The 22770-nt window shown below is 39.9% G+C and overlaps 1 protein-coding gene across 1 annotated transcript in view; it reads right to left on the bottom strand.

The window, feature by feature from the left end:
• The window catches only part of STT3B (STT3 oligosaccharyltransferase complex catalytic subunit B), a 51224-nt gene extending 28457 nt beyond the window's left edge, over positions 1-22767 (bottom strand). The window contains exons 1-2 of the mRNA XM_041466282.1: positions 22212-22767; positions 111-219 (exon numbers count right to left, since the gene is read on the bottom strand). Coding sequence (XP_041322216.1) covers positions 111-219; positions 22212-22729 — 627 coding nt within the window. The 5' untranslated portion in view covers positions 22730-22767. The remainder of the gene's footprint in view (positions 1-110; positions 220-22211) is intronic.
• Positions 22768-22770: the final 3 nt, after the last annotated feature.

Below are 22770 nucleotides of genomic sequence, written 5' to 3'. Positions count from 1 at the left end.
ACATCAAATTTGTATTGAAACTTCAAAAAACTTCCTGAAAAGTCACCTTTAATTACTTTTTACTTATTAAATTTATTTTATTTTAATAAATGTATTATTACAATACTTACAGTTCCACCTACTATTCTTCCTAGTGGATACCATGCTCTTTCATCAAACCAATTTAAAAATTCATAAAAGCCATGAGATGCAAGATGATGTGTTGATCTATAGTTAAACCTAGAAAGAAAACAGAAGGATAAGATAAAAATCAAGAGCTTTAGCATGTCATTTACTTTGTAAGTACAATGGTCCTCTCTAAACCTGCAGAGTTTTAAAGTAAATTACTTTAATTACGACAGTTTACCGTTTTTGGTGAGTTCGTTTTTGTGCACAAACATTAAAAGGCTTTCTTTCACTCTGATACAACACTCTGGTCATTTTTGTTATTTCTTTCTAAAACTACTCATTTTCAAATACAGTCTATCACATGCAGTCAAGGCAAGACTCCCATCCTGAGACAGTATAGCTGCCCTATTTCATGTAAAATTAACAGATGACTCATTCAGTAACAGGCAATAGGAATCAGTCTGTTTGTTCACACTATCAAACGTGAAGTGTTTCTTCACACTACCAATGGCCTTCTTTAAATCAGAAAGAGTTTACCCAACGTAGAACCTCTATAGATGAAGTTTCATCTTCAAAGTTTGTACATTCTCTGCTGCAGAGAATTTCTTGTACAACAAAAGGTCTCTCATGCACACCTTCACTTCAGCCTTCCACACTGTATAAAAACCATTAAAAAACACTAACAGACTGCTATTAAGGCATTCATCTTCCACTTTCCTGGCACAAAATATCTCAAACATTTGATAACAAAACTTTTAAACTATTAAAATGTCCATTAGTTCTTGAAATTAAGTACCAGGCTGCAAGAAACACTACAGTGCAAGTCATCCTAAAACGGCAACTTTTTCATGATCACTCACTCAAAGGCCAAACTAAAAAGGCTACAGATATTGAGAATGTGAAGGTTTGTAAAGAAAGTTTAGGTAGAGAAAAGCCCGGGTGAACACAGCTTCTAAAACAAGCAACATTCACAAAGCCAACCCTTCTAATAGATATTCTAACTGAATTTCAGTTAACCATGTGAAATTCATTAGTTAAAGAAGTATTAAAGATTTTATTCATCAGTTAAGTAGAAGCTCAGGTGACTAAATGGAATACTACAACAGACAAAAGGTTAGATGGGCAAACCACCACGAAAGATTTCCAAAGACTCTGCTAGAATTCAAGCCTAGAAAAAATTGTGTGTGTTTTTCTTTTTATGTATTTTGTGAAAGAATCCCCTTATATCAGAAATATACATCCCTTCTGACAAAAATTTTAAAACTAATTCAAATTCTTTGGCATATCTAGGATTCCCAAAATATCACCGGTCTACTTTGAACCAATTCATTTCCACAGAATAAAGCTAAGGTCATTTAAGACTGCAAACCCCATCAAGTTCCTAATTGTTTAATCAGTACAAGTAGTATCTGAAATAAAGCCATATTGAGGTCATGAGCAGATTCTTCATCTACAAAGTGGAAGAACAAAAAGAACTGAAATTCAGGTTCAGATGTCAGCAAATTTGCATGTTTCAAGTGTCTGAACTATCACAGCATCAGTCAAATTATATTAAAAAAAAGTAAATAATAGAGTGAAGTACTTTCAGGAACACTCTCTTACATCTGTTAAATAAGCATTTATATAGGATACATTAACTGATAAAACTGTGGACTTTCAGAAGTCATTAGTCATGTTTATATAAGAAAATTCACATGAACAACAGTCATTCTGACCTAGAAATCTTTGATTCAAACAGCAATGTGACATTGGTTTCTAATAAGCCTACAACTATTCCCGTTTGACTAGATTTCTAAATATTAATTAATTCTCTAGTTCTGAACTGTCAACTCTAATGTGATTTCTGAAATGCTGTACCTGTAAAATTGGCCTCTTATCTTAGGATAGCAAGGTCTATTGTTAATTTGTTTAGTGCCAAGTGCCTGCAGTATGGTATGTAACAAATCAGGAGCTTCATATTGCACAGGACATACAGAATCCATCCAGCTACAGACAGGACTGAAAACAATGAAAACCCACCAAATATTGTTATCCTAGAACTTCAAAAAGGGAACAAGTAAGACGTTTACTAACATGAATTACTTTCGAATTTTTAAATCATGATTCAAACTCACAGAGGCTACAAAAGTATGACCAATGTTTACTTTTACAGCATCAAAAGATTAGTTAAACAAACGAAATAGGCAAGAAGAATACATATTGACATTCTCCTCATGTTTCCAATTAGCAAAGCTTCGTAACTGACTACAGAAGGATGCGAACAACTGTCTTGAGCTTTGGCAGCATCCCATTAAGTCTTTAATAAGAATGAATTACCACTCAAAATTGAAATGCAATGTAACAGCATTTTACTTCTACCACTTCAGAGGTAAGAATTTAATCTTCCCTCCTAATATACGCTTAGACAGACACAAATCTATTAGCCCTTCTTTCAAAAAAGTGATTCTTTTGCCACAAATGAAAGCATACAGTAACAGCTGGGCATGTCTTTGCAGCAGAAATTACTGGCAATACTATACTGTATTGTGAGAAGACCTGTGAGAACAAGAAACAACCTTCTAGAAACAAAAAACAAAACCTAAAAATATTTTGAAGCTTAATTTCGCACCTCACTTTGAAGGTGCCCACTTCACCTCCCACTAGGTTACCTGCAAACAAAAATAAGTTAAAATGTCAACATAAACCTATGCACACATCAGTGCTGTGATGCTGCATATCAAAGCCAGCTTCAGGCATGGACAAGCTGCCAGCAATGGACAGTGCACCAGACAAAAAGTATAGTTTAGCAATCATATGATTATGCCAGTATTAGGCTCTGATATCACGTAGCCCTTCACAGCACTTTTTTAGGGACAAGCTTGAACCTTGTGATACTGTTTCCCTTTAAGCTAGAACAGAGAGAGCTGCTAACAAACAGCGAGCATCACAAACCAGTCACATCTCCTTACTATCTTTGTACTTTTCAAACTGTGCTTAAAATGCAGCACAGTGGTATTGCATTTCTACTGCAATGCTATCACAGTACCTGCAACTATCTATAGGTTTCACAGGGGTGTAAAACTGCCCTGGAAAATATTAGAAAAACTGCCATCTTTGCATCTGCGAGATTCAGGGGCTGCAGCTAAGGAAGAAAACAGAATAGAGACAAGAACAGCCAGTGCTGGGTAGGGGACGCATGTCAGGTTTGGGGGTCACTGCCTGCCCCAGTTCTCCCACTTGCAGCAGCAGCAAGAAGAGGTGGTATTTGGGCTTTTTATCCAGCCCTTCTTCTGACCTGCTCCATCTTATCCAAGGAGACACTGGAACTGAAGTACACTGCTGGTTGCACTGACTAAACAGTATGCAGCATGATGTGACAGAACCATAGCGAAGGACAGGATCCCTTTTCTGCCACCTTCAACCCTCTCATCCATCTGATCTTGAGGTACGGAAACAGATTACCCATTTCCCAAGATTCCCTCTCATCCTCCCTCACCCCCTTGAGGCAAGTCGATTTGAAACAGACCTGAGAAGAATAAAGAACAAAATTATGTGAAGCACATTTTAATTAAATACTTAGAGAGAAAACCTGAGTGAAATATTCAGGTCCCAGTCCATGCTGTAAAGAAGATACACACTTGCTAAGATTCAGCTAAGGGCCTGACACCAGGAAGCACTGACTTATTTCAGTTGACATTCTAAAAGGAAAAGTGATGTTCTGCTGTTCTCCTTGCCTCTTTCTGTCATGTCTGTAGTTTGAACTATTTCCTCCTACAAGCTAAGCTTTAAAGAAATAAACAATCCTAAGTCATTGCACATTTCAGAATTCAAAGTCCCAACCACCAAACCAGGCTGGTATCGTAGTTTGAACCTTGAGGGGGATGCTCTAATGATCACGTAAGTGCTCTGTGTATGGTACCATTAATTTCACGGCACTGTTGGAGATACATTACAGCTGGTTCAGTAGACAACTGGAGATAAGTTAATAAAAATACAGTTCTCATTTCACATATTTTAACATAGAACAGAGTATAAGCAGCAACTGCAAAATAACTGAATCAGAGGCATAATCTTTTTTTTAGTAGCAACATTAATTTAGAAAGCTCAACTAGGCAACTTGCAAAGCAAAGCCTGTGAAGTTTTCACTTATATATTATGCACTGTTAACACATAATCTTAACTATCTGTTCATGCTTAGGTTTGATTTTTATTCCTTGCTATGAACTGCCTTTTTGATGACACAAGGCAATACCGTAGGATAATTACTTAATGCTAGTCACAGCAATCACTCTCTATCCAGGAGCTACAGAATTCTCCAGCACTTCACAGCAACAATTACTGCTATATTTATAAAGAGACGTCTTTGACGTTCCTAGGTTTAGTATTTCCTTGACAAAGTACTATTTAAGCTGAGTATTAAAATAAAATTCTGCCTACTGAGAAATAAGAACATATAGAAAAGAATAGCACATGTATGGCAGTGAAGTTACTTCATCCACATCTTAACAACACTTAAGGCAAATTACACTGACAGCAATGGAATTCATTTGACCCCTTGATTCCAAGAGAGTGCAAGATCAGTGTGTTGCTTCTTGTGGGAATGGTGACTGTCTAAACTCCAATCAATTTCATGCTATTATTGCCCCATCATCTAGACTTTTTATCCAGCATTTTACAGCCATTTGAGAATATGTAATCTCCTTACAAGCAGAATCTGTTGAAAATTTTCTAAGCCTTCAATTATAAAGGCTTCTGTGCTTTAAAAGTCTTCAGCTGCAGATGCACAGAATTTTCACATCTGCAAACTCAGAAAAATGACAAGATACAAACTGTGAACATTACAAGCTATAGGAGTAATTCTAGGAGTAAGTTCTTAATGCAAATGTAGATTACAGAATCAATTTGGTCATACAGAATCTAATTAGAGATGGCAAGTGTAGATTCTTGAAAAAGAAAGTTGCAGATTGACTCCATATCTGACATATTCTTTGCATCCAAAGGAAGAATACATTCAGCAACACTATGGAAAATCTAATGAGAAACTTCAGTAACTTCCATTGAAACAAAGAAACACATATACAGTATTCCAAATTAAATTTTAAAACACCTGCTTGCCCACAGACTATATTACAAGCACAAGATCCTGCAAGTCTCATTCTGAGCTCTGTATCTCCAAATGAGCAATTAACATCCTGAGTTCTACATAAGGTTTTTAAAATGGAAGTGTAGAACCAATCAATCACATAATGAATTCAAGGCACTAAGGAAGTCTTACCAGGAAAATTCTTTGTGTTGTGTTTATAACCTTGGTAAGTATGTGTGGACATTTAAGCCATTTTCAAATAATCAAGATTAGAACTTTGGAGTGGCAATACCTACAGGAAAAATAACTTATCACACGTAAAGAACATTTCCTAGTGCCCACAATCCAAATCTAAGATGTTAGACCTCACAATAAGACTGAAGAAAACATAAACCAAGCTCTACCTTTCTCATGTGTATGAACCTATGAGACAGAGAGGATGGTCCTCTGTTTACCTGAGCCAAAACTGACAACTCTGCAAAATGTCAGAACCACCAGGCAATTTTATTTCAGAAAAATCTCACATTCCTTTCTTTTAAACTTACATTCATGTCAGTGCAATTGTTTTATTAGGTCCTAAGTTAATACATACACTATACTATTAATCCCTAATTAGCATATTTTATATATATATATATATATAAAGTCCTTATGTGATCACAAGTTTTTTTTCTGGAATTCCCTGGATAAACACCTACCATGGCTTTATAGGGAAACTGTTATCACTTTGCATACTCAAGCTTCTGTACTTCACCAGACAACAACCACCCAGGAGTTATGAGCACACGAACTCTACCCCATCTTTCACAAAGGACATCAAACAGGTTTGCACAGTTCTTGCTAAACTTGATTGAAAGATGATTGCTAAGACAAGTCCACCAGAAAGAAAAAGTAAAAGCTTTGACTGATGCAGAGTTTAATATCATCCTAATTCTGATAGTTTTAGGGTGTTAAATATGTGATTTTTGATTGTTTAGTCTTTACATTTTTATATCAAAATATCTGGATATGTAATTACTCTTAGCATTCTGACATAATATCAAGTATTTGTGATGGCTACCGAGACTGCCCTACACCTAGAGAGGCTCAAATGATCTGTAGGAGTTTTGATGCAAGTAAGGCCATTTGAAAAGAGAAATATATGTTCTTCAAGCTGACTGTCAACCACAAACCTTAGACAAAAGAATTGGCAGCAGTACTGCCATTCTGAGTTTCCTCAGGTTCAAAATTGGTCATGGATCTGTTTCTGATTTCAGATTTCACCCACTCAGAAAAATGTGGCAAAGGCTCCCTCATTATACTGAGCTTAGTAAGAATGATGATGTAACAAAATAGCAGGAAGTTTTGCAGTGATGTGGCCACCTAACTCCAAAAACGATGGAAATTTTGAGTCAAAGGAGGAAGAAATTTCTGTCCCTGGAATCCAGCTGAGAAACAAAACTCCTCCTCTTTGCAATATCTTTAGAATAATCCCTGAAGGTAAACCAGGAGGAAGCCAAGTCAGAAAAAACGGTGGATGACACAATCAGCATGGCACACATTTTTTCAGACCCAACATTCAACTAAGCTCAATGGAAATCCCAAAGAATACCAGAATGTTTATAGAATAACCATTAAGAATTACCATTAAGAATATCAGAACGTCCCCAATGTGTTTAAGAAGGATTACAGCCTTCCTACTGCCACTACTTGGCATGGTATTTTCCCTGCCTGCAATAGGATGTTACGCTTTAGCAAGTGCTAAAATCAGGAACTGCATGCTGCCAGTAGCTTAATGATAAAAAATTCTACAAGGAGCATACAGTCACTCAGCTTCTTCAGAGAACCCAGGGCACCTACAATATTTTTGCTAAGAAACTGTGAGCTTTTGAGAGCACTCCATGATCACAATTTTTGTTTTTTCACACAATATACCACCATCTGAAACCACGATATGCTTCCCATCACCACTGTAGTGGGCGTATATCTGTCTACAACTTCAGACACTTCCCCTGATGCCTATTAGGTTTTTTATTACTTTTTCTCTGTCTTGCTTTTGAACTATTCCATATCTCAAGGCAAATTACTATGAAAAGCATTGGTTTTATCAATATTAAAAGGCATACTTTGCCAGTGAATTCTGCCATTCATAACATGTAACAACATTTTAAACCTAAGAAGAAAGTAATGATGACATTTTTCTTGGGACAGTCAAAATTCCCAAGAAGTTTCAAAGACAAGATGGAAACAGAATAATTTGAAATTTTTACAGGAAAAAAGTGGAATGCTTGTTTTATTTTTTATGGATGCACACCAGATCCATATCTGGGGCATATTTACCCCAGATATCATACAACTTGCATCCAAATTCATGACAATGTTGGTTCTGTACCTTTTGACAGCATCAGCTTCTTGAGAGGCATCAAGTCTCTCCCCAATACAGTATTAACTACCAAAAACTCAAAAAAACCCTATAGTGTTATGTTTGCTTCTTTCTGAAAGCTCTTGGGCTACTCTGTGGCACAATAAGCCTTGTATGCTGCAACTGTGAAAGCTTTGCACCAAATTCAATTATATGTTCAAGAGGGTGTTTTTCCAGATCAAATTTGTGCTGTACTTGTTTTAAACATGATGGAGACAGTTTAACTCCAAGGTCTTCTAAGTTAAAGCCTGATACATGAGGAATTAAAAGGAATTAAAAGGCTATTAGCTGAACAATATATTTTAAGAGCAAAATATCCTTTCTGTAAAAAATCTGGTACTAAAAATCAGTGAGGTGAACATGACTGCTTCATGAGAAGTAACAGGGAACAGAGGCAGCTAGCTCTAAGCCACTTTTTTCACATCTCTTAGGATAGAAAAGCAACCTGTAACACCTAAATAACTACACTGGACTCCTATTAAACTGATCCCAAAAATACCTGCTATCTTGTATTAAGATCTAGTATGTGTGCAGAAGCAAAAAATAACTTTTGAAATAGTCTGAAATACAGAGTACAAAAAAGGAAATTTACTGCTCATTGCAGGTACTTTAATTATATTTTAACTTCTAGGAATAATGTGGCACAGCCTTAATCTCTATTAAAGTCACCTATATGCTGCAACGCTGTGGCAATTGAGAAAGTACCAGCTACAAATGCATTTGAACCAACTTCACTTCCCATTAAGATTTAAGAAATCAGTGTGTATGCAAGATGGCCTGGCAGACTACTTCTACCCTGTAAAATACAATATATAGTAAAAAGTAAACAGGACCCTTAGAAAGGCTCCAGATCCCTCACATCACAGATGATATTTAAGCAGTGACAGTCTTATTTTTGGCAGAACATTTAAACAGTTATAGCACCATAGAAGAGCTTTAGCAGAAATTATTTTGTACAATCCTCAATAGCCAAGAGTCTGTTATTTGAACTTTGTAACATGACAAAGGGTAAATCCAACCAGACTCAGACATTAGACATCACATCACTCTGTACAAATTATAGCAACATAAGGTTCTTTAGCTCACAAGAATTAAAAGTATCTACAGTGTTGTGGCTGCACATCTAAGTCAGTTTAGCAAGTTAAAATAAGGTAGCCTTTCATCCAAAAATCCTTACATATTTGCTCTTTAGTACATTTCTTAATGCATCTGCTATTCTTCATCCTGCATCTAGGTCGGTCTACCTTGCCTGAATTCTCTGACTATACTTTCTAAACATGATCTGACTATACTAAACATGATCTACCTACAGAGAGACCCATTGGTCTCTCTGTAGGTAGATCATGTTTAGTCCAAGAATCTGGATCTCTCATAGTGCACCTATTGAACTCCATCTGTTGCTGTATCGACTTACTGACTTTTCAATATAACTGCTGAGAAAATAAAAATTGTTTCAGAGGAATAATACAAAGCATAATGAGAGCAGAACACACGCAGTCTAACCTGAAGAATTTCTGTCCTGTGATTAACACCAGGGGAAAGACCTAATTTTATCTAACTTGAATATGTCTGCTCAGATTCTGCTTAACCCTTCAGTAACCTGGCATAAATAGACACAAACACTGCATTCCCAAGGACTGCAGAACCGATCAGACAATTTTCACCTGTGGATATGTATGTATATAGATAGAACTACCTGCAGAACAAACCAAACAATACACACAGGGTTTACACGAACCTAGAGACAGATCTAATTATGCCTTAAACAAATGAAGCTGAAAAGAAAAACGCAGAAATAAATCCCAAAGTGGAAAGGCGTAAGGGTAAAAAAAAAAAAAATTCCCAACTCTAGGATGCCTTGTACTAAATTACACATGTAAATTTAGCTGCGGCAGTTATCCTTCAACTAACCTTTGCTAGCTAAAAGGAATGCAGAAGTGCTCCTAATCTGCTTCTGTCCGCAAATCGGACAAATTAACTTGAATCACAGCTAAAAAGCAACCAAAGATGCCATAAAAGAAAACAAAAAATGCTTCTATAAATGCACCAGCAACAAAGGAAGGGCTAAGGAGAACCTCCAGGCTTTGCTGGATGTGGAAGGAAACAGTGACAAAGGATGAAGTACCTAATGCTTCTTTGCCTCTGCCTTTTACAGTAAGACCAGTTGTTGTTCGAGTACCCAGCTCCCTGAACTGGAAGACTGGGATGAGTAGCAGAATAAAGCCCCCATACTCCATGGGGAAATGGTCAGCAACCTACTGCACCAGTCAAACACACACAAAGCTGCATGGGGTCCACCCAAAGGTACTGAGGGAGCTGGCAGAAGTGTTCACTAAGCTATTTTCAACCATTTCCCAGCAGTCCTGACTAACCAGAGAGATCCCAGTAGACCAAAGCCAGCAAACATGTTGTCCACCTACAAGAAGGCTGTGAAGGAGGATTCAGGAAACTCTGGGCCTGTCAAACTCACTTTGTGCCAGGGAAGGTTATGGAGCAGATCATCTTGAGCACAATCATGCAGCACATACAGGACAACCAGGGCATCAGGTCCAGTCAGGATGGGTTTATGAGGGGCAGGTACCTCTTGACCAACCTGATTTGCTCCTATGACAAGGTGACACTTAGTGGATGAGGGAAAGACTGTGGATGTTTATCTAGACTTTACTGCAGCTTTGGACACCATTCCCCATAGCATCCTAGAGAAATTGGCTGCCTTGGACAGGTACACTCTTTGCTGGGAAAACAACTGTCTGGATGGCCAAGCCCAAAGAGTGGTGGTGAATGGAGTTGCATGCCCAGTTGGCAGCTGGTCACAAATGGTGTTCCCCAGGGATCAGTGCTGGGGCCAGGCCAATTTAATTTATTTATCAATGATCTGGATGAGGGATCGAGTGCACCCTCAGTCAGCTTGCAGATGTTGGGCGAGAGTGTTGATCTGCTGCATGGCAGAAAGGCTCTGCAGAGGGATCAGAGGGATCTGGACAGGCTGGAATGACAGGCCAAGGCCACTTATATGAAGTGAACTTCAACAAAGTGAAGTGCTGGGTCCTGGACTTGGATCACAACAATCCCACTGAACACTGCAGGCTTGGAGAAGAGTGGCTGGAAAGCTGAATGGCAGAAAAAGACCTGGTTCAACAGCAGCTAACATGAGCCAGTCTGCACACAGGTGGCCAAGAAGGCCAATGGCATCCTGGACTATATTAGCAGTAGCGTGGCCAGCAGGACCAGGGCAGTGATTGTCCCCCTGTGCTCATCACTGGTGAGGCCACACCTCAAATCCTGTGTTCAGTAAATAATACTGAGGTGCTGAAGCAAGTCCAGAGAAGGGCCTGGAGCACTAAGAAGATCAGCTGAAAGAGCTGGGTTTGTTCAGCCCGGAGAAAAAGAGGCTTATGGGGAACCTTATCACTCTTGGCAACCACTGAAAAGAGGTTGTAGCCAGGTGGGGGTCAGCCTCTTCTCCCAGGTAACAAGTAAGATGACAAGAAGAAGCGTCAAGTTGCGCCAGAGGAGATTTAGATTAGGTATTTGGAAAAACTTCTTCACTGAAAGGGTTGTTAAGCATTGGAACAGGCTGCCCAGGAAGTGGTTGACTCACCAACCCTTGAAGTGTTTAAAAGAGGTGGGATGTACTAGTGCTGGGTTAATGGTTGGACCCATTGCTCAAAGAGGTCTTTTTCAACCTAAATGATTCTATGACCTCAACTATTTTGACTGATTTTATTCTGAAGTAGATTAAAAGTATCCACATGCTCTATTAATACAGTCCAACAGAAGGGATGATGGCCCCTAGCTAAGGGCAAAGAGTTCCAGATGCTTGCAAAGTGACTGTATATTCTCACACTGGAGCAAATTAGTGTGGGAATAGGATGTCACCAATAAAATAAACAAAGACCAGGAAATTAGCTGAAAACTGAAAGTGGCCTTCATCCTTCCTCATAATACACAGAGCAAAGTTTATCCTTCTAACCATATTTTGCATTCAGATACTTTCAGTGTCTGATTTAGTCTCAAATAAGTATGGCAAGCAGAATTTAAAATGAGTTATGAACTACTTCTATTTTGTATCTTTCATACTGCTTCAATAAGTCTAAATTACAAAGAAACCCAAAGTTTTCGCTGAATTTAATGTAACCTGTTAAGAATTGTACTTTATGGTTACCAGTGTTTTGTTTCTTTAAAGACTATGTACAGGAAACACAAGTGTAACAACAAAATGTTAATTGCTTTTTTAGGTAATCTCACAGAAATGCTAAAGATTATGTGTACTGTGATAACTGCAGTGCTCAGCGTTTAAGACAGTATTTATAATTAATACTAAATTCCCGCCATGTACAATGTGAAATTGCAGTTACATGTTCATTTCCTCATTACGTGATAAAACTTCTAGTATTGCTCTGTCTTCCTCTACCGTAGATATTGAGCTATTTCACTGTGCTCCTCTGTCATTTTAGTAAAATCCCATGAATGCTTAGAAATGACCTTAAAATGCGAAGGTGGGGGAACACTAACTATGAGCTAGGCTTGCTATTACACACATATGCTTTGAAGCTGTCACAAATGTTAGTACAGAAATACTCAGAGACTACACCCACCATTGCCTCCTCTATCCTATGTCCACGAACATGCTCTTCCAAAAGCAAACCATCTCTTTGACTAGCCAGCTACACTAGTATATACAGTTTGGTAGCTACAGCCCCTCTGTTTTAGAACAGTAAAAGGATGAGTTTAATTTCTAAAGCCATTTTATTAAATCAAAGCGCATCCTTTTGCCATTGCCCCACTGTGACATAAAATGAATGTGTGGCAGCCCATGAAAATGGGGAAAGGAGGAGGCTAAATCAAGAGGTGCAGTTTCAATCCAGCTGGGGTTGAAAAGTCATGTACTGCAGGGGTATGTAAGAGTTGTCAGGAAGGACCTGGTATAAGTTCTCAAGGGACAGTTCTTAGGTCACATAATCCTAAATCTTCTCTCTCCTTGCTCTCCAAACATGAATTAAACTGGTCTGTTCCAGGACCTTTCATGCTTCAATCCCCATCAGACCATATGCCCTCTCAACTCTCTCTCCACAAATGCGCTGCTCTGTGGCTTTTTCTTCTTGAAGGTAGCCCTGAAAGAAGACAGCAGATGGCACAGTGTGGAACACACTCTCACAAAGCAAAACCATGATGTGCATAGCTAAGAATGTTTTGTTGAAACCTGAGCGCAATGGAAGCATAAAGAAAAAAGAACCCTGAAGCTGACTTACAAAAGCAAAAGCCAGAAAATAAAATTTAGTGATGGAACAATTACAAGCATGACACATTTCACACAAAACACATCATCCAAGCTTATGCCTAGCAAAAACTGGGCTTTATTGTGGGAGAGTGGGGCTAATGTTGGTGAAGTAAAGGTGGAATACAAAATCAAAACACTAAAAAATCTTTGGCTCCCATTTAGCCATAGGAGAATAATTACAGTTGTCATTACTAGCTGACTTGAGATATCACAAATTAAGATACTGTTGCTAATGTTTAAGGTAGTCTCTCCAGTGTCAAGATCCATTTTCTATTTGGCAAATGAAAGATTAAAACTGTTACAGAGTAAAACTAATTGTGAGACACATGCAATAGCTTTTCAACGGTTACTTCAGACATCTGACAATAGATGAATCATTCTAGTCACCTGAGTAAGATAAAAGTCAAAACACAGCGGCATTACACAGCTTCTTGGAAAACTCAGACACTGCACTGGCTTTCATGACTTTCATTCTACAATGGTGAATCGAAGAGACATCCATTTACTGTCACTGTTACCATTGATACAATGCCAAAGCTCCAATTTTGTTTTGCTGACTTTCTAAATTAGAAGAATTGCAACTTTAAGGCATTTTATCTATTACCAGAGAAAGAATTAAAGACGTTTTAAAGACCTTTAATACCAAAATCATAAAATATTTCAACCATGAAGATGAAATCACCTTTTTCCAAGATAAACGTTTCAAACATATTTATGAAATCATAAGTTATTTAACTGAACTTCCAAATGCTGTTTGGGCTAAGTTTAGAACAAGGAGTTAGCACATTCAAAGTATGCAATAGACTACAGATAGACAGACATATAGATATACAGACATACAGATATATATGTAAAGTCGGTTAAGAACTCAGGACAGGAAAGCTTGTTTTGTTATGTTTTGCTTCTGCATCGCTCTATTTTCGAATCCTCTGTTAAGAGTACACACATATTCTCTTAAATGTACTCCTCTCAATCAGCTGCATCCTTGAGGAGGTACTTTCTATGCCTAGACTTTCTTAACACATCAATCTATTGTGAAGATAGGAATAAAAATAAATAAAATCACACTTCTTGAATTTAAAGACATTTGCTATCATTTATAGCATAGTAATTGCAAAAAAGAGAATACAGAGACTGAAAAAATAAAGAACTGAAAAAATGTAGTCATGTGTGCTAGAACAGTTTAAAACTACACAATTACATGTTATTCCTCCCTTCTGCAAAATCCATATTAAACCAAGAGGATATAGAGCGCTCCATACAGCGAGCCACTATTTTAAATAAATGTAAATAATACTTCGTAAAACAGTCTGGAAGAAAATAGTTATCCTACTAAGAAAACCATCAAAAATCAATAATCAAGCCAAACTCACATCCTCCATTGCAATGTAGTTTCCTAAGGAATTTGTTTGTTTAACTGAGGGAAGTTATGAAAAGGTGTTTTGAAATTCCTCATGGATTATCAGCTGAAGAAAACTTGAACATGCTCTTTTACCTATCAAACATAACCCATAATTTGACTGCCACAGAAAATTATATGATAAGCATTGTAACACCCGGAAGAAATGATTATTTACAGTCATTTATGTTAGATGGGCTCAGAAAAAGTAACATTTGATACTGGACTTGGGTCCCCCACAGCAGACAGATATTTAAAATACCATTTCCTGCTCTTAAAGCACTCATGTACAAATACTCAGTTATTCCTCGTTTAAAACAGACCATTTCTTTTTCTAAAGCACAGGAATATTGCCTGACATAATAGCAAGCACTTTTGAAGTATAGCAAGTATTTAATTCTCTAAAACGCCAAAGGAGCTTTTACTCTGAGAAAGCAGCAGTAAGTTGGGAAATACAGAAGCTGATCTATTTTATTCGTATCTATATCCTTAAATTCATTCCCCAGGCTGCTTCAACTTATGTAAGGTGTGGTTCAGCATTAGGGTCAATTTCACAGTACCCCTCCAGCCCACCCCTAGCAGCTACCCACATTATAAACACCTCAGTTTGATTCCCAGCAACAGTTCAGATGAAGACCACAAACTCTGCTCAGCTATGGGGCCAGAAATGCAGTCTATGTGCTGGACATACTAGAAAAAGGCTACAGCAATACATGTCCTAAGTTCACTTTGCTCTCCAAGCAAGTAGTAAGACTGATGGCTCCAAGAAGTTTTCCTAAAGGAATTAATAATAGTAAAAACATTGTCACATATCCTGCTAACAGGGTGCAGGCTGCACAGGCCCCAAAAGTAGCAGCTTTAATGGCTTTCCTAAGTATAAAGAAGCCCTCAGGAGTAGCCCTAAATGTCAGTACAAATGTACCTCAAAGGGCTTTCAAGAATGGAATTTTCAAAAATTCAGGAGGAAACTCTGCAACACATGCACAGTTAGACATTAAATGGAAAATAACCTGACTAAATTAGAGGAGATTTTTGTGGAACAGCAAAGACACCTCCCCAAACTCAGTGTCCCCTCAATCCACTTAAGACCTATAGTTCCTACAGGATTTTGAATTTTTTTGCTAACTATACTAGCCAAAATTTTTATTCTCTCCTTCCCCCACCCATTCAACATGAGACAGATTCAAAAACATGAGTGTTAGGATTACAGGCTACTAGAACTAGAGACTGTTAGAGAGAGTTATGATAGGAAGCAAAGCTAACCTTTATAAGCTACTCTAACCCTACGTAATCAAATCAAATTTCTGTTTTAAAAACTGAACATATTAAGCTGTTCAAATAATAGGATATCTGCCCAAAAAGAAGTCCATTCAAGGATTTTAATAGTAGCATTTTCTCTAGTTAGTGTTTGTCAGTGTTTGCTGAAGACTATAAAAAAAAATCATGGCATTAAAAGCTAAACTTGATGGTTCAGTTGACCCAGCCTACATAAAACATTTGGATATGTTTTCTTTTTCATGTTTCATTCTGCTATCCATAAATCAATAAACGGGTCAACACTTTGCAAGCATTCTATCTCACCTCATATGTTTTCCACAAGAAGTCTGTAGGGAGTCTCTGCACATGTTTTATGAACACTGCCCCTCCTACCAATCATGCATAACCCCATTACTGCACCCACATGAAATCTGATGAGGTGTTCACCCCAATTACAAGTAGTGCAAGTGAGGAAAGAAGCACTGTGTGCTAAGTAAAGATGGTAGTAGACAATAGTAGATACAGAGCAGGGATTTGATTCCTGCATGACTGCTATTTTGAGGCCACACAGTGAACTGCTTTTCAGCTGCATCACTCCAACTGAACAAATCTAGCCTGAGGTCTCCCCACTCACAAAGCAGTTTCTGCTATGCCTTCAACTCTGTCCAATGTTCTTTTACCAAATTATCCTCCTTCCATTACATTTCTAATATTTACCTATTTTTGCAATTTCACAAGCAGTAGAGAAGTCCAGTACAGTCAAGTGCACATCATCTGGACTTTACCACTATATCAACCTTACAGAAAAATTTACTTTTCAAAACAGCTTCCTCCAAGTAGGTCAACAATACCTTATAATGGAGAAACTCCAAAAGCCAAGCTAACCTCTGCTAACAGTTTCTCAGCCCATGTCACACTGCAACAGAAGTGATCAAAAAGATGCCTGATTTGGATCCTTTTCATTAAAGGGTAGGTGGTGGCGTGGTGGTGAAGCCTGGAAGACTATTCTCACATAAAAATCTCTGACCTTTACTTTCATGAGCACACAGGCCCCACTGAATCAGATCTGGACTCTATGCTAGAATATTTTTCCTACTATAATAAAATGGCAGAAACGAGTTTGAGTTACCTGAAAGTCTTAAAATTATTAGTACTATTAGAGTAGGAAGACCCATTCAAATGCTAACAGTAAATATAATATTAAAAACTATACTTGAATAAAATAGAAATAGAGTACTTCTCACTTCACAGAATCAAAACACTTCTGAATGAAGAACATGTAGTAAGCTTTTAATATGAATCTGATGAAATTTGCAACATCTCAAAATTAATTCAAAGTGATTATATTCAAACTGAATTGGAATCAAATTCCTTCCTGAAGTCTGGAAGTTCTCCAAGATTATAAACAAAAGGAATTGTTTTGGGAAAAAACCCTGAAATCTGTGAGAAATGTTTCCTAAATAGATCCACATTTAAATACTACACTTGAACAGGACTGTGTGATGGGTTGAAAGACTCCAGAAAGACAGATCCAGTTTGGAGACCAAAGTGGCTGTGATCTCTCAAGAATTCATTTAGTACACAATCTGCTGTCTATTTTCCCAGCAAGAGGCACTAGAAGGGAAGTAGTGGCCAGATGAATTACCTGGGTGGGCAGTGGTAATTGGTATTATCGACACTATCCTCTTTAAGCAATTTTTTCCCCTCTCCTTATGAACACCAACTTAACATGCTCTTATTCACCTCTTCTTTCATCACCTGTTGCTCCAGTGTCTCAATCTGCTTTGGTTTTATTTGTATACACATTCCCTCTGTCACTCAATCCCAGTTTATCCCCTAACACCAGTCACTGTTTTACATTCCCTCCCAATGTTCATATTCTTCCTCAAAACTAAGAGATTAAACTGTAATAAAAAAAAAAAAAACTGGTGGCAAACCAGCTCAGGAAACAAAAATGTTACAGTATTTCAACAATTTACCTCACTGAATTTACTATGAGTGCTTCATAGCAAGCAAGAAGGAAAAACCAGACTGCACAGTGGGCAACAGAGACCTACTCCAGAAGTCAACTCAGATCAGGCAACTACAACACAAACCCACAACCACCAATGACTGATCAATTCCATACACCACTTTTTCTGTTCACTTCAGTCACACTTTGAATTTTAAGGAAGGCTTCACGTCATATTTTATAGATGCTAAATTATGTTTTCATTAATGAAACAAGTTCATAATAGCTCAAGGATCCATCTGGCAAACATGATTGATTTGAACATAGCAAAACCTGTATATTTGACTGTGCCTGAGATAAAAGTCTCAGCTTGCTTTAACCTGCCTGTCTCTCAAACTCAAGCAATGACACTACCTTAGGTTTATTTTCACCAGTTAATCCCCATCCACCAAACCCCACTAAGACTAGATTATGGTATCAGTGATGAGAAAGTGGATGGCTATTATATCTATAAGCCATACTTGCTACCAGGACAATTATGTTGCCTCAGAGCGAGGTAAAACAAACAATGGTCACCGCTAATGGCAGGTAAAAAGCCAGTGGTTTGAGAGATCAGTGCTGCTGGTTTGGAAGAGCCCAAAAATGTCTATAAGATTGTGGCAGTGCTCTTCATTACCAAGAGCTGGCAGGGATGCAGAAGACAACATTCCCAGCAGGAGAAGGCAGGCAAATGGAACCGACAAAGCCAGCACTGGTGCATCATCCCGCACGTGCAAACTGGTAGGGAGAGGGTCTCATGCTCACACATATGAGCTTTAGTATTCCAGCCTAAGAAAGCTTTCACTAAGGTAACTGGTATTAATCTGGCTTTTAGCAAGATGTTAAAATTCTCAGGGGAAAGAGAAGTTTGATCTCATGTCATTGGATATGATTAATGATTCAGATACAGTTCTCACATGTGTGACTTAATGGTAAGAACTGTACAAACAGAATAAATGTACTATTTTGACAGTACTCCCTGAAGACTACGGATGTACCAAAAGTTGTTATCATTTCACTTGCAGCACCAGAATGTAACAGTCTTGCTATATATATCTATCTTACATGTATACATATGCACACAACAGATTATTTTTTATACATATATACACACACACATATATATATATATGATGCAAGCAGCCAAAAGAAATAGCATATGGACATGCTGGAGCTGTACTTTAGAAAACCAATGCATAGAAGTAGCCCCTGTTCAAGGGCTCCATGATTTTGGTTGCCCTGGTTCTGCAGCCAGGTTGACATTTAAGGCAACATCTGACAGTAAGAACGCTCTCACTTGACAACTGAGTTAAATCTGCTGTTGTACTTTCACGCACAGCTTTCACTCTGCACTTGTGTGTACACAGCACCAAAATTAAGCTCTTGGTCCACCCAGCTGCCAAACCAGCCAACACATGAACCAGATTTCAGACACAAAATCCGCCCATTCCAATGTACCATCAGTATCCATGTTTCAAGTTCTTTGCCTTAGAATGAAATCGTGGAATTAAATGCTGGAGGACTGTCAATGGCACATCCTAATGTCAGTGCTGCCTGACTTCACGTATCAGCTCACCTGACCTAGAAGCTGCCAAGAAGTACACACATTTCTCAAAGTCTCTGGACCAGCTCAAGTATGGAAAGTAAACATGACATGAGAAATAAATCAAAAAGTGAAAATACTGCACAAAATAGGAAGTCAGTGTAAAAAAAAAAAAAAAACCCTAGTCATAATGTACAGGTCACAAGTTCTTAAGTGACAGCACGGTGACCTCAAAATACCAGTTTGGTTTTACCTTGCACTGGCATTGTATTCCAATGGAGATCAAAAACCAAACACCGTCCTCCCTCTACTGCCTTGGCCTATTGTACTACATTTGGGTAGTAATGGCAGTAATGGTAGTAATACATTTGGTAGAAATGCCAACACAAGTGAGTCTCAGTGGCTGACTTTACAAAAGCAGAAAATCTCCTTTCTATGCCAAATCAAAACCTAATTTTACTGTCAGAAAGGCAGGTCAAAAGGATGTAAGGAAAAAAAAAAAGTGCTATTTGATTCAATTAATATGTAGAAAACCCAAGGCAATTGCGCCTTTCTTCCCACCCTTGATAGTTTCATATGTCCATATCAGGAAACTGGACTCCAAAGTAAATGGGAAAGCTTTCTACACCGTAGAGGCAACAGTATTTTTCAATTCAAAAGAATAAACAATTTGCCTAATGCTCCTCATTTTATCAGATATACCTCAGTTTCCTCTCTGGAGTACAAAACAAATACTAGAGAATAGGTGACTGACTTAACTACACACTGGAAGATATCCTATGCAAGCTTGACAGGAAAAGCCAAAAGAAATGAGAAAAAATATCAAACTGTTTCACAGCAAAGTCTACAGCCACTGTCCTGAAAAAAAAAAAAAAAATCCAGTCTACCTGGAGAAGCTGCTAAAGAAGTAGTTTAAAAAAATTAAAAACAAAGCACTGCTACTAGTCTTTTCATGAACTTTCCCATATTACAGTCAGACTTGTCAGACCATTGCAACTATGAAAAACCATTCCCAGCTAGCTACTCCACACTGTTTAAGAGAGCAACATCATTTTTTACTCTTTCCAACAATTTTGCTACTGCAATAGAGAAAGCCCTTTGTTTTCACTCAGTTTCTACCATTTTAGGTGCTCTTTCCTACTAATTAACTTAAGTGCATTTGCCTCTACCATTTCTGGCATGCAGCAACACGACACTGGCATGATTCTTGACATTTCAACTGCTTCTCACAGACCTGCATTAAAATCAATGAGTTTTGTCAACTTCATCTATTCCCTAATTAACAAGGGTACATCCAGCAGCACAGGCACCAAATGTCTTCTGTTTGTGTACTCAGCAAGATGACTTTGCATCAATTTACACATTGCTTTAAACAGGAGTTTATCTTTACAGCTAGATCATTACTATGAACTTAACTCCCACAGCACCATTTTAGTGTCCTTCAGGGCTTAGTAAGAAGTTGCGCAACCCAGCACTGTAAAATTTTCGTTTATCCAACAAGGATGAGTCTTGATTACAAAAATCAGACAAAACTGGCACAAAAATTTAGGCTGCATGCTTAAAAGTTTCCTTCATAATAGAAAAGAAAGCCTTTATGCTTAAATTAAGAGTAGAAGACAACTACTTAACAGGATACAAACTCAGGTTCACAGTCTCATTGCAGATGTGTTTAAACTATGCTCCCCCTCATTCCTAACTTTATTAATTGGAAGTGTGCACTTCTTCCATTCATTTGTGTCTGCAGAAAAACACTTGAATCATAGGCAATTACTTGACATTTTGAAGATATTTTAAGATACTTGGCTTTCACATCACAAAGGTTTATTACTTCACACAGCATTTAAAAACAAAGCCATTCCTTGTTCTCTATCCACTATTCCGAGCCACGATTTGTGAATGGATTACATTAGTGGGTGGGGGGGGGAGAGAAGTGAGGGGGGAAAAGCCAACTAGAAAAGAGGAAGTTGTGCCTTTGAAAGTATCAAAGTGGAGTGCATGCTTTGCAGAGAAGAACAATTTCAGCAACAATTTTAGGTGGAATTTAACACAGAAATTTAACACATTTAACAGCGTGCATTTCAAAATGAAGCATCTCCTTCCTTTGTGCAATTAACAGTGAGACCCAAGACATAAAATTTTAAATTAAAACCTGACAATTCACTATTCTAAATTCACCTGCCGTTTACCCTACTTAAAGTTCTAAAAACCCCACGGATTCCGAGGATGAAGTAACCAGTAATATAAAAATTATTTGTCACGTTTTTTGATTACAAGAACCCTGCCCCACAAGTCTTGTCATCTTTCACTTCGCCTCGCTGCAAGGAACGAGTGCAGCATTTCTTCATCTCATCCATAAAATGGTTTCGGTCCCCTCCAAGAGTGAAAAAGAACAGACGGTTTCTACAGGAGGGAAAGCAATCTTTGGGAAAATCAAGATGTGTGGGAAACAGCAAAAGTCCTTGGGCTCAGACACGCCGCTTCGAAACACCTGGCAGTAAATCAATGTCACCCATTTCGCTGTAATCCCTCCAGTCACTTTTACGAAGATTACTTCCTGCAGTGCATTCCTCACCCTGCTCCCTCCCCGGCCGACAAGGACTCCAGCAAAGACCACTTCGGGAAGCCGCACCGCACACACGGGACCGGCGCCGCGACAGCGGGACCCGGACCGGGGTGCGGGTCACGCCTGGCACAACTGTTTCGCTACCAGCCCCTGACTCCTGCCCGACTCCCGATTCCCTGCCAGCGCCACAACTTTCTTTCCCCGTGCCCCTCGGAGAGTCCTGCCGCAACTCCAAGGGATGCGGGGGAACTGCCGCCGCCCCGTTCCCGAGGTCTCCGCCGCAGGGGACACCCCAGCTCCCGGCGCTTCCCTTCTCCCGCGCCGCGGTGGCGACCCCTCACGCTCCCTCCGACCTGCCACAGCGTGTCCCGTCCGCACCGCCTCCCTCTCTCTCTCCTTGCCTCCCTCCTCGGCTCCCGGGGCGGCCGCGGCTGCCGGCTCCCTCCGGGGAACAGGCAGGGGCGCAACTTCGCGGAGTGGAGGAGCAGGGGGCGGGCGGCGGGGCCCTCCCGCCGTCCCCGCGGCCACGGCGGAGGGAACCCGCGGGTCTCCCCCGCCGCGGCGCTTTCCCGCCTCCCCGTCCCGCCCGGCGGCGGCGGCGACTGACCAGGGGTCGAACTCGTGGATGATGCTCTCGAAGCGGATGACGGCGAAGAGCCGGGAGCTGAATCCAGCCAGCCAGGCCAGGAAGAGGATGGTGAAGGAGAGCAGGGACTGCCAGCCCGCCGGCTGCGATAGGCCCCCCGACAGGCCGCCGCCCGCCCCGGCGCGGCTGTGGAGCGGCGCCGCGGAGTTGGCGGCGGGTCTGTGCTTGTGGTCGGGGGCCGAGTGCTCCGCCATGTTGTACCCGGGGCTCCCTCGCAGCCTCTCCCTCCGCCCGGCGCGTGCGGGGAGGAGGAGGCGGAGGAGGGAAGGAGAGGAGGGAGGAAGGGCAGGGGGCGGGGGGCTCGGCAAGGGGCGGGGCGGAGCCCGCCCGTTCTTGCTCGGCGCTCCTCGCTGACTCCCCGCCGCCTCCTGGCGCACCCGGGCTCTGCCGCTGCCTCCTCCTCCCGCCGCCGCCGTCACCGTCCCCCGGGGCGGGGGGGAGCACGGCGCGGCGCGCGCGAGCCCGGGGGGCGGGGCCATCCACAGGACGGGGGCGGGGTCAAGGAGCCGGAGGGGCGGGG

Source organism: Pyrgilauda ruficollis, unplaced genomic scaffold, assembly GCF_017590135.1.
Source record: "Pyrgilauda ruficollis isolate IOZ18807 unplaced genomic scaffold, ASM1759013v1 scaffold2, whole genome shotgun sequence".
NCBI lineage: Eukaryota > Metazoa > Chordata > Aves > Passeriformes > Passeridae > Pyrgilauda > Pyrgilauda ruficollis.
This window is presented reverse-complemented; position numbering and strand designations above follow the sequence as displayed.